At 51.3% G+C, this 12,173-nt stretch overlaps 1 protein-coding gene across 3 annotated transcripts in view; it reads right to left on the reverse strand.

The window, feature by feature from the left end:
• Positions 1-12,158, reverse strand: part of SUSD4 (sushi domain containing 4) — a 202,220-nt gene extending 190,062 nt beyond the window's left edge. For all 3 annotated transcript variants that reach the window (XM_045298095.1, XM_004700157.2, XM_045298094.1), the window contains exons 1-2: positions 12,053-12,158; positions 11,283-11,462 (exon numbers count right to left, since the gene is read on the reverse strand). In XM_045298095.1, coding sequence (XP_045154030.1) covers positions 11,283-11,427 — 145 coding nt within the window. In that variant the 5' untranslated portion in view covers positions 11,428-11,462; positions 12,053-12,158. The remainder of the gene's footprint in view (positions 1-11,282; positions 11,463-12,052) is intronic.
• Positions 12,159-12,173: the final 15 nt, after the last annotated feature.

Consider the following 12,173-nt stretch of genomic DNA (forward strand, 5'->3'; position numbering starts at 1 on the left):
TGCTGATGGCACTACCTCTTCTTCCATCTCCAGGGCCACCAGCTGTCTGGCCTCAGTTAATTCTGCTCCTGGATGCCTTCTGCATCCAGTCATTCATCTTGCGTTAGAGCCCGCGTCAGGCCCTCCTGTGCCAACACGCAACGTTCCTAAGTGGCCCCCAGGAGAATCCTGAGGCAGGGTTTTCTCTGTCTCATCACTCAGCACCTGATAGATGCTTAACAAGTCAAGATCTCTCGGCTCTCCTCCAGTGCTAAGTTCAAGTCATACCAGCTGCCAGATACCTTCAAATGCCTAAGAATCTGAGTTAGCTGGTCGGGGGAGGTGTCAACTTCTGTTTGCAGCCTCTTCTTTTGTCTCTTCTCACCCTATTTGATCTTGCTACAGCGGCACCGAGAGCAGCAACGGACCCGTGATAGAATTCTCTCCTTTCATGCAGGAGACCGGAGTTTGAGTCCAGCTTATCTCAGCTGCAGCCTGCCTATTTATCAGTGGAGGGGTGTGTGTTGCTCAGACTCTGGACAGCTTTCAGCAGCACTTCCAGACTGAGTGACGAGGAAGAAAGGCCTGGTAATCTACTTGCAACAACCAGTTCATAAAAACCTTAGCGGCCACAGGGTGTGATCCCTAGCTGATCAGGAGGGTAGCACAAGACCCGAGAGTGTCGCATGAAGGCACCGTGAGTCAGCAGCAAAGACGCAGCTGCTAACAGCACCGACCAGGCTGCCCTGCCCAGCTCCTTGGCGGCAGTGCACATTCGTTCTCATTCTCATTCTGAGTCTGTGCTTATGCTGCCTCTCTTCATTTCCCAGTACCTTCCTGCCTGGAAAATTCGTTTATTGTTCAAGATTGAGCTCATCATCTTATTCACTCTCCTGCTCCACCCGCTCCTCAGCGTCTCTGATACAAATCTCTCTGCTTAGTGGTTCCCACGTCGGGCTGTTAACCGTAAGGCCGGCAGTTTGATACCCCCAGCCACTCTACGGGAGAGAAATGAGGCTTTCTACTCCCATGAAAACCCACAGGGACAGTTCTTCCCTGGCCCACACGGGCACTAGGAGTCAGAATGGACTCGAGGGCAGTGAGTTTTGCTACAGACCAACCACTGCCATTTGAGCCAACCCTGACTCACAGCGCTGTGGTGGACTGGCAACGTGTGCTCAGTCCTCAAGTCTCCACTACAGAGTGACCATAGTACAGTATGGCCAGCTGTATGAAATAGTTTCCTGGGACTACCGGGTCACAGCATTCATCACCACCTACTGCCAGTCTATAGCACGCCTGTCTCAGGTTGTGTCATTCTGAGTTATGTATTCACTATGCTATCTCCCAAGGAGCCCTGGTAGCGCAGAGGGTTACACCTCAGGCTGTTCACCACAAGGTCAGCAGTTCGAAAGCCCGCTGAAGTAGGTCTACTCTGTGCTATAGGGTTGTTATGGGTCACAACTGCCAACTCAAAGGCAGTGAGCTGTGGCGTTTTTGTTGGCACTGTGTTTAGTCTGTGATGTCTCCTCGGCAGAAAGAAAGCGCTGAGAACAGTGAATGCCGCAAGCATTCACAGGCCAGTTTGTTGGTGATGCTGCTGATAATTCTGAGAGTTAATGTGCTTCATTCTTGGGGCAACTTTGAGAGGCAGATGGTCCCAGTACAATCTCCAGTTTGAGGATAAGGAAACTGAGGCAGCAATGACAGCACTGCACTCAGCCAGCTGCTGACAGTCGTGAGGTACAGTGGTCCCGAGTACCATCTACTGGAATCTACAGCCCTCCGGCTTTGGGTGGTTCCAAGTTAAAACCGGTCATTATCCATAGCAAATGAGCACCTCTTGTCTACCGAGGGCAGGTGTGACTAGAAAGGTGATGAGGGGTGGGTGGGAATGAGTCTCCCCTTGTCCATCTGAAGGGGCAAATCTCTGGGCAAGGTTTGCGAAGGGCACGCAGAGACGCATGACTTATTCTGAACCAGAAGATTTGCAAATTTCCACAATTTTACTTCTCCGGTTTCAACATGTAAGCGTGATTTAAACCTAGAGGCGCTCTCGGTCAGCCATCAAACAGACGCAGTCAGATAACAAGCTGAGCCCACAGAGAGGTATGTCCCCCCCAAAGACGCTGCCCTGAGGACTGGGGCACCTTGGCAGCAGTCTACAGGAACCGAGAGCCTCTCCCAGGAGGAACTCGCTACACCGATCACATTTCTGGGAAACAAGCAGACACTGTGGTTTCCCGTCTAGAGAAAACCGGAGTGTTTGCAACAAGTGTCGGCCCACCGATTCTCCCTCCCCATGCTGAGAATCTGGTCTGAACGCCACGGAGCCGACCCAGTCACAGCGTGGAAGGCACGGAGGGTTAGGGAACCATGGTAAAGTGACATTTCTGCTTTCTTCAGAGAGTGTCCCTCTTCCTAGTCCTCCTAAGTCAACTTACGTACGTAAATTCAATCAGACCCGAGAAACGGGTCTTTTGTTCCTTGGAGGAAAAGCTCGCGAGCACTCCTTGCTCAGCATTGTTCTATGTTGGTTAGTTCCAGAAGATGAAACTCACCAGTCAGAGACAGGACAAAGCCGTAGCCCCATTCTTCCCAAAGACCCTCCCCTTCCACCCCACCCCTCCCTCTTTAAAAGCCCCATTTCCTGAGATACTCGCATAGGGATCACGGGCCAAACTGACTGACCATTCCTCTTCTGAAAGGAAACTGTTCTCAGAGACCCAGCAGACACCTGATGGGGAAGGTCCCTCGAGGCCCCCCAGGGGCCGCGGACCTGCCCCTCCCTCTCACCCAGCGGCTCCCAGGCGCGTCCACCTCAGCCGTCCCAGCTTTGCTGTCACTTCCAAACAATGTCAAGAATTATTTTTGTTTTACTTCTCTGGCGTTCCCAGTTTACCTTGTTTAAGATAATAAAGCAATTACAACACTCTCAATTAAGACACGATTTTAAAATGCACTTTTAATTCTGGTTTGTGAGCAGCTCACTTAATTATTTCTATTTGTTTCTCTTCTTGAGTGGATCATTTCTCCTCTTATAGTAAGTTGTGCAGTGATCTTCTGCGCTGAGAAATGAGGGCCCCAAATCTCCCCTAAGGCAGAGCATCTTAAGCATTCAAAGTCCACTTTCCTAACTGGAAGGGGAAGCAGCTCGCAGACTCACAAGCCATCAAACCCAGTCAGCTACTCTTCCTTGAATTGCAGCCCTTCTTGAAGAGGTTTCTACTTACAGGCAGGAGTCCCTGCCTGGTGCAAAGGGTTATGCGCTCAGCCACTAACTAAAAAGTTGACACTTTGAGTACACCCAGGAGTGCCTCAAAACAAGGTCCTGGCAGTCTCCTCCACCCCCAACTCACACCCCATCCCTCCCACCCCCCCACCCCCGCCCCACCAAACCAGCTATTGAAAACCTTGTGAGGCACAGCCCTGCTCTGATACACATGGGATTGCCAGGAATCGTAAGCTCACACTTCTCAGAGGAAATTCATTCTCTCTCTTAGCTGTGGACACGGACTAACTCATACCTCACCGGCAACAGGCTGGCCGGCTGGCCCAGAATGACATAGTGGGCAGTCTAGACTCAGTGGGCCTAGGCCCTCTCTCTCGCTGCTTCATCTGACCTGTCTGCAGAACCGTGGGAGATCAAGCCTGGTGAGGAGGTGGTTCCAACTGAAGAAAGAGCGAGAGAGAGAAAAAGCAGCAGCATCTCGGTCTTTCTGGGTCACGCAAACTAAAGGTGGTGCTCATGTAAAACACCTTGTAAACTGGCACGCTGCACATGGGAGCAGAAGTTATTATTAGTGCAGGCCCATACCACCTGGTGGAGAGAGCCACCGGGACACAGCCAATCACACAGGAATAATACCCAGCAGGGGCAGGGGGTTCTGGTACTCTCAGGGGGTCCCAGAGACCAGCCACTTGATTACTTACCTCTGGACCTGCAGAGCAGAGGAGAACCAAGCCCAGCTTGGATCACTTGCCTCAAAGAGCCACACCCCTGAGTAGGGTCCCAACCCCTGACCTTTCTTCACTCATGTCTCCAGGGTCGGGCACTCTCTATTCACATTGTCTTGGGTTTTCCTGTTTTGTTTTGTTTTTCAGTTTGTTGCTATTATTGTTGTTGGTTTGTTTGGGAGTTTCTCTTTCTCCCCTCTTCCTCTTCCTCCTCACTATTATGATTTTGGCCGCAACCCCAAAGTATTCCCTTCTGTCAGGGTGGGGAGATCCAAAGTTCCAAAATATTGGATAATTGTGGCTTAAAAGAAAGATAGTTGGATTGAAATAAAGTGAAAAGTGGGGGATGCACTTGGGGAGTGATATTGCCATTCCCGGCTTACTACAGAGAAAGTCTTTAAAGACAAGAAGGGCCGTCTGGGTGACTGAGCTTCACTGACGAGCTGGGTGGCCCTGTGCAAGACGCCCAACCTTGCTCTCTACTCTGGATCCTCTTCTGCCGGCCGAGGATGGCTGAGAACATGCCCTCATGTGCTTGTGGTAGGGATGGAATGAGTTCATGGAAGTACAGCAAGAAGCACAATGTGCAGACAGAGTCACCCGCTCCAAATGTGGGTGAGGAGTATCATTACTACCATTTGAAAGCGTCTTATCAATCACTCAACGGGCCTTAGTAGCATTATGTTTACATGGAGGGCTACTAACCGCAGGTCAGCAGTTTGAAACCAGGAACCATTCCTTGGAAGGAACATGAGGCTTTCTACTTCCAAAAAGAATTACAGTTATCAAGGGTTCATGAGGGAGGGGGAAGCGGAGAGGGAGGGGAAAAAATGAGGAGCTGATACCAGAGGCTCAAGGGGAGGGTAAATGTTTTGAGAATGATGATGGCAACAAATGTATAAATGTGCTTGACACATGGATGGATGTATGGACTGTGATAAGAAGCTCCTCAGAAGTCTGACAGGTGAGTGGTGGCTACACTTGAGGTGTACTGGCTGGGATTGGAACCCAGGTCTCCTGCATGGAAGGCAAGCATACTCTCATGGAATCCCCACTGGCACTCCACACATGGTAGTGAGATAGAAAGCACTGGGTCAAGGAGAAGGCAACTTGCCTGAAGCCACACATTTACTGGTGTATGGCAGAGGCTGAACTTGAATTTGGCCAAGACCGTAAACCATTCATAGCCTTAATGCTGGACCAGAGCTTCCCATCTCAGGGCAAGTCCCCATGGCCTCTGGAAAGTTTATGAAATATGTCTCTGGCTCTACTAACAGAGTACAATTTAGGTGATCTTTTTTCACATAGCTAATCAATATTTTCTAGAGAGACATCTTCACCTACTCTCACCTGTACGTTGGAGAATTAAAGACTCGCCAATATTCTCTCTCCCACTTGCTCCTGCAGGGCTCTGAGACAAGAGCCTTGCTACTTGCTACACGACACTTTTCTTGTGAAATCCAAAAGCTTTCAGATCTCGCCGGGTCAGTACACCAACAGTGTTTCTCCGAGCTTACACCGAGGGGCCCTTTTGTTGAAGAAAAGTGCTCATCATTTAGGGAAGTTGAGCCTTTTCTCATAGACGAAACTAGGGCTGCCTGAAGCCATCACTTGCATGAATAACATTGCACAGAAAGCTTAAACTCTGACAGGTAAGTAACTTTTCCTTAGTGGAACACCAAGAAACCAGCACCCCCAAATCAGTGAGTCAGCCAGAAAGCATTTGGCACCTGGCGGCACAGTGGCTAAAATGCTCAGTGGCTAACCAAAAGTCAGGCGTTTGCACCCACCGGCTACTGCATGTGGCAGCCCGCTTCCATTGAGCGTCACAGCCTTGGGTCCATAGAGAGTTGCTGAGCGTCAAGATTGATGATGCCGTGAGTTTGGTTTGGGCTTTTTAAGCACACAGACCAATGCTACGGCCACTAATGCCATAAGCATGGGTGTGCAGAGAGGGCAGGAGCCAGGTCCCTGAGACTGAAATCTGGAAACAGAGGGGGAAGAGTTTTGAGCACTGTGCAGGGGACACGCCAACTCTAAATCCTTTAGGGGGTTCCCCCTGCCCATCATGTGACACAGTTAGCACAGGGCTCTAAGTTATTTCTCTTCCGTACCCAACTTGGCCACCTGGGGGGATGCTGTGTTTTAGAATCTAGGTCAGTTATTCCCTAAAGTAAAGATACTACCCTTTGGGGGGTACTGGAATGACCCAGGCGGGCTGAAAAAGCAGATACCTACCCTTAATCCCCAACTGCAGGCTATATAGTACAAGTTTTTAATTGGCAGGTGGGCACGGAATAAATTTTTTTTTTCTGAAAAGAGGGTGGTAGACCAAGTAAATTTGGGAGCTGATGTTCTAGATTTAGGAGACCTGGGTCAGCAGTGGATTACTTGTTGGGCTGCTAACAACAAGGCAGTAGATCAAACCCATAAGGCACTCCATGGGGTAAAGAGGAGGCTTTCTACTCCCGTAGAGAATTACAGTCTCAGAAACCCCACAGGGGTAGTTCTACTCTGTCCCTTAATGTCGCGATGAGTCAAAATTGACTTGATGGCAGTGAGGAATGTTCTAGATTAACCAGCTATCCTCTGCTGGCTGAACAGTTAGACCAGGTAGTGCCTCCAGGTTGTGGTACAAGATGCTCCAACTCCTGCCTTCCTCAGACCCCGTCCCGAGTGCTCCTTCCCTGAGCCTTCTCTGGTTTCCTCTAGCCTCCTGGACCATCTCCAATTGGACGTGGCTGCAAGGGCCACGAAACCCTCGTACTTCTGAGACCCACACCTGGCACTGGTTTGCCAGTGATTCCAGGACACTGGGGAGTCGGTAGAAGAATTCTCCCCTTGGATGCGGGAGACGGGGCTGATGCTCAGCCGATGCATCTCTGCACAGTCGCTGCTCGTCTGTCAGTGGGGGCCTGCTTCTTGTTATGATGCTGAGCTTCCTGTCAGCAGAGCTTCTAGGGTAAGATGGGCTAGGAAGACAGGCCAAAAGATATGTAAGCCTAAAGCTAGGCATTTGAGAAGTAGCCAAGGACACACCTCTGAATCACCACCGTTCAATCCTACTGCGTATGGAGTCACCATGAGTTGAGGGGTCAGCCTGCACAGGCAGCTAACAACAACGTGCCAGTAATTTGACGATCTTTTTTCTCCCTCTTAACCAACATTAGCTGAGCATCTACTACATAGTCTGCCACTGTGCTGAGTGCCTGAGAAGCAGGAAAATGAATAAAGTCAAGGTTCTAATCTCCAAGGGGTTTACAGTCTAATGGATGAAATGATGCTATGACTATCTCATCCATTAGACAATCCGATTAGACAGCTCATTACAATGCTAGAGTGATATGTGCTCAGGTGAAGGAAGCCTTCACAGACCATCTTACATGATGATGTAAGAGAACATGGCATTTAAGTTGGTGCTTGAAAAGAAATTAGTTTCTTAAGGTGGAGAAAAAAGAGTAGAAGAGAGTTTTTCTAGGTAAATCATAATCTGAACCTTGGCAATGGTGTGGCTCTGTGTTGAACTAACTACGAATTTCAAGGCCAACAGTTCAAAACCACCACCAGTTCCTAGAGAAGAGGAGGAGGTTTTCTACTCCCGTAAATAATTACAGTCTCAAAAACTCTAACCTGTAGAGTCACGAGGAGTCAGAATCGAGGCCAGTGCAGTGAGGGGTGTAGCAGCGCTTGACACAGGGCTTGGATGGACACGCAAAACTAGGGAGTAAATGAAACAAAGAGCTCAAGATGAAGGCACTGCTGTAGCCCCCTCTCAGCTATGACAACCAACAGTTACAAAGTGCCTACGTGATTTCCATCTCTCGCACACCACCACACCCACAAGTTCATCGTCGTCATCGTCCAAGTGAGGAAAATAAGGCTCCCAAGGCCCCAAAACTACTACCAGGCAGAGCCAGGCCTCCAACCCTGCCTTGAGCCTCTGATAATTTAGGGACGTGTGAATGAGTTCATCTCCAAGGTCCACCTTGTAGCGCACACTCTTGACTGACTCCCTCCCTGCAAGCCTGAGCGGAGACCAGGGGGCTTCAGGTCACCAGAACCGGGAGAGAGGAGGAGAGCAGTAGGTAAAACCATGCTCTAGGAAAATTCTGGGAACAGTGGGGCCTGTGCCTCCCTAAGGTCCCAGTATTGGTCTCGGGCTGTTTCGTCTTAGAAACCCAAAAGGAGGTCCTTTTTCCCTAATCTACAAATGCCGACCAGGAGAGAGCCCCCTGCAAATTGCCTGAGGCCCCTCAGCCTCTGAAAGCTAAGGCTGGGCTCAGAGGATTGCACAGGCGCTCCGGCTTCCTGGGACCCTGCAGTCAGGTTTTGATGGGAGCTCTTTCCTCCCTTTTCTTCCTCTGATCATCTTCTCAATTTTCCCTTCTCCAGTTCAGGCTTTTTCTGTAACACTTGTTGTATTGGGCTCAGGCTTCCCCACCCCCTTCTTCTTCTCCTAGCTGAGACTATTATATCTTGGTATTATAGCGTGCCTTTTCCATGGAAAGCAATCAAAAATGAAAATCCACATTTCGGAACAGTAGCTATTAAACACGCAGCCTTTTGTTGTGGATTAAAAAGAAAAGGAAGAAGGGATGAGGGTTGCTATTCAGCCCTGGTTACACCTGGAGACTGCACACATACGCCATTTGAGTGTTGGTCCTTGAGAACGAAAGCAGAAAGTCTAAGGCCAGAATCCACTTATGTTAAAGAATTTTTTAGTCCAGTGCTCAATGTCTTGCTAGTCAAAGTCTGGCCCGTGGCCCAGGAACAAAAGCCTTGTCAGGATGCTGGTTCGAAATGCAGAATCTCAGGCCCTACCCCAGACCACCTCAATCAAAATCAGCCTTCCCCAAGATCCCCCCCGCCGCTTCCTCCAGGTGCCCTGTGCGCAAGATCAAGTTTTAGAAGCCCCTCGCTAGAGAACTTGAAAGTGAATTGGCTTCGATTCCATCCTGGAGCGTCTGTGAGGGTTTTATTTTTCCCTCTCTGCAGAATGAATATTTCTGTATAATGAACTTCATAGATGCTATTTTACTCATAGAAGGATTCTGAAATGCTAGCTTCCAGAAGCCAGTGTCAGCCTCCAGAGCCTTTCGGAAGCATCAGAGAACCCTCAAAGAGCAAGCTCTGGAGCCCAGACCCGAGAGGTGATTCTTACTCCTGCCACCTCTTTAAGGCTCTGGGGTTTTTTGGTTTTGTTTTAGTTGTTTTGCTTGACATCTTCCCTCTGGGAAGAAAAGGATAGAAGGCGTGCTAGATGATGCCTAGTAGTGTCCTGGTTATACAAGGGGCTGCTAACTGCAAGGTCAGCAGGTAGAAACTAGCTGCTTATGGGAGAAAGACGAAGCTTTCCACTCCCATAAAGATTTACAGCCTTGGACACCCACAGGGGAAGTTCATCCTGTATAGGGCCACTAGGAGTCTGAATCAACTCAATGGCAATGAATTTGAGGTGCATTTAAAAAAAATTTTTTCAGTTTGTTTTTAATAGGGGAACCACAAAGAGGCCTGACAGTGCTGTCGGACTAACTGCAAGGTCGGTGGTTCAAACCCTTCAGTGCACCTCCATGAGAGAAAGATGAGACGGTGTGCTCCCCTGTAGATGTAGTCTCAGAAATCCTATTGAGGGTGGCTTGGAGTCAGAATAGACTGGGGGGCAGTGGGTTATTCAGTTATTACATGAAGCTCACGGGCGACTGACATGAGGAGGGGTCCAGGCTGGGCACTGAACTCTAAGATCCTGCAGGAGTCTGCTCTGGAAACACAAGTGCAAGGAGCCCGGAGCACAGCCTGCAAATCCGGCAGGGCTCCATTCAGATCTCACGCAGCTGGTACGAACTGTCCAGAGCTCGGAGAATGAGCCCTGCTAGATATTAATCTATCATCTACCTTGGGAAGTGGACCGAGAGAACAGAAAAGCACACGGACCTGGTTTGAGGAAAGAAAGCCAGAACTGAGAGATGAAGGAAGAGAGGAGGAGATGAATCAGCTCTCCATTCAGCCCTGCCCACCCATGCCCACCCCCCACCCTCCCCCACCCACCCCCAACCATGAAGCAGAATGCATGTCCAGGACAAGCAGGCACAGCACGCTTTCGGGCTACACAAAACTTGGCCTTGTCTTTTACAAGGAGAAAGCCTGACTTCAAGCATTTCCCTGAAGGTGAGTACCATGTTACAAACCAAGAACCAGGTCCCCAGCAGAGTGTTTCCTCACTAATTTTGACATCACAACAAGCCCCGCCCAGGCAGACTGCTAAATGCCAGGCCTGTCTTATTGATTGCCCTGTGTGAAAGCCAGCGGACAGGTGATCCCCCGCCCCCACTCCTTCCCATACTCTGCCACATGTATGTTTTCAAGCCCACCCCCAAACGCTTGATTTATCTCCACCAATACTTGTTTTCCAATTGTGTGCAATATAGTTGCATAGTAGCAGTATTCATGGTTAAACGGTGTGCACGGTCCGTGTCCACACCGACCTCACAGGAAATTGGGAATGGGCCTCAATGACGGGCAGCGATAAGGAAAGAAGGTTGGGAGACTCTACATTTCGACCGAAGCTCCAGCTGCCTTCCACAGTCCAAGGATACCCCTTCCTCCAGAACCAAGTATGTTATAGATTAGACGCCTCTGGCGGCTGAGGCTATCAATTTCATTCCAGCTAATTTCCCAGTCGTGGAAGAGCACTTGACTTCCCCCTCCCCTGTAAATCAGACCTGGATAGGCCAAGCCATCTTCCAGACACACCACCGAAGGGAAAACTCCTCTCCCCACCCTCCACATGCGCAGGCATGCTGGCACACACCACTGTCGGGGAAACGAAGAGAAAAAGTTAACTTTCCAATAAACCTGCCCTGTTGTTGATTGCCCCCATCCCACCCCCACCTTCCCCACAAGCCATGTTTTTAGACCCTTCCCGGTCGCAAAGGTAGTTCTCGCAACAACTGCTTCAGTACAGGTGGGGATATCTGACCGACCTCGGAGGGCAAGGGCAAGGGTCAGACGTGTACATATTAACCACAAACACTCCACTCCCCCTGCTAAAGTGAGAACAAGGTGGCAGGCTTTGTCTTTCCTTTCCAGAAGCCGGGTTCTGCGGCCAGAGGGGTGGTGGGGCTCCAGCCACAATGGAGGTGGGCGAATGTATGCGGATTTCAGGGCACCCCCCTGTTTGGGTGAGGGTGGCTTTAGGCTGGGACACAGGAACCCTAGGGCTCTCGGCCACCCCAAAGTCTGTGTGCATGTGAGGGGGCAGGGCTCTCTTGCCAGCACAGCTTCGCGTCTCTGCCGCCGCCGCCACCAGGGCTGTCCCGGGTCCTCAGCGCCACAACGGGGTCACTTACCCCCCGTGAGCTGTGCAGGGCCGAAGCACAGCGCCAGCTGAAACCACAGGATCACGGCCAAAAGTCTCTGGGGGGACTGAAGCTGCTGCTGCGGCTGCTGCTCTAGAAATCCATCTCCAGGGTTCGGGTTCATTCCATGATACATCTTTCATCCACAGAGGGCATCCGGCTTGCAAGAGTCTGCAACCAGGAGGGAACACGACAATGCCCCCGGCTGCTGCTGGGTTCCAGGGCCGCGCTCCCTCTCCTCCGCCCGGGGTCAGGCCCCCCGGCTCCCGGGTCGCCATGCCCGCTCCTCCCCCGCGCGGCCCCCGCCCCCTTTCCCACGGTGAGCTCCCCGGCCCCCGGCCCCCGCACGGGTACATTGAGTAGCAGCATCCGTGGGATGCTGCGCGTGCAGGAGGGATGGAGGAGGGGAGGAGGGCAGGGAATCGCGCACATTGGCTCTGCGCCGGTCCCCGGGAATTCACGGTTGTGACTGTGGCACCAAAGTCTACAGCCTTCCAGCACCCCGGGCTTGTGCAACCACTTTTCCCTGGGCCTACACCTTTCACTCTGGCCGATCCCACAATGGGGCACGGATCCCCCCGCCACTTCTCTGGCTCTCTCCAGGATCGGCAGAGGTCCTATGGCTACCATCCCCGAAGAGCCCTCTCTGCGCGGTGCAAAAACCCCTTGCTTGGGAAGCCCAAACAGCCACCAACTCCCTCTCGCCGGCCTGCGCGCCCCTCCGCGAGATGGAAAGCCCCTTCCGGGGTTCTTGGGCTTACCTGTAGGTTTCATGCATGCAGCTTCCTTTCCTCCTCCGCCTCCTCCCCGCGCCAGGCTCACCCGCATCTGTGCGCGACCTCTATTACCACCGCGGCGCGAGCCAGCGAGCGAGCGAGCGAG

Source organism: Echinops telfairi, unplaced genomic scaffold (assembly GCF_000313985.2).
Source record: "Echinops telfairi isolate 266 unplaced genomic scaffold, ASM31398v2 ScPeMD7_7424;HRSCAF=8462, whole genome shotgun sequence".
Lineage (NCBI taxonomy): Eukaryota > Metazoa > Chordata > Mammalia > Afrosoricida > Tenrecidae > Echinops > Echinops telfairi.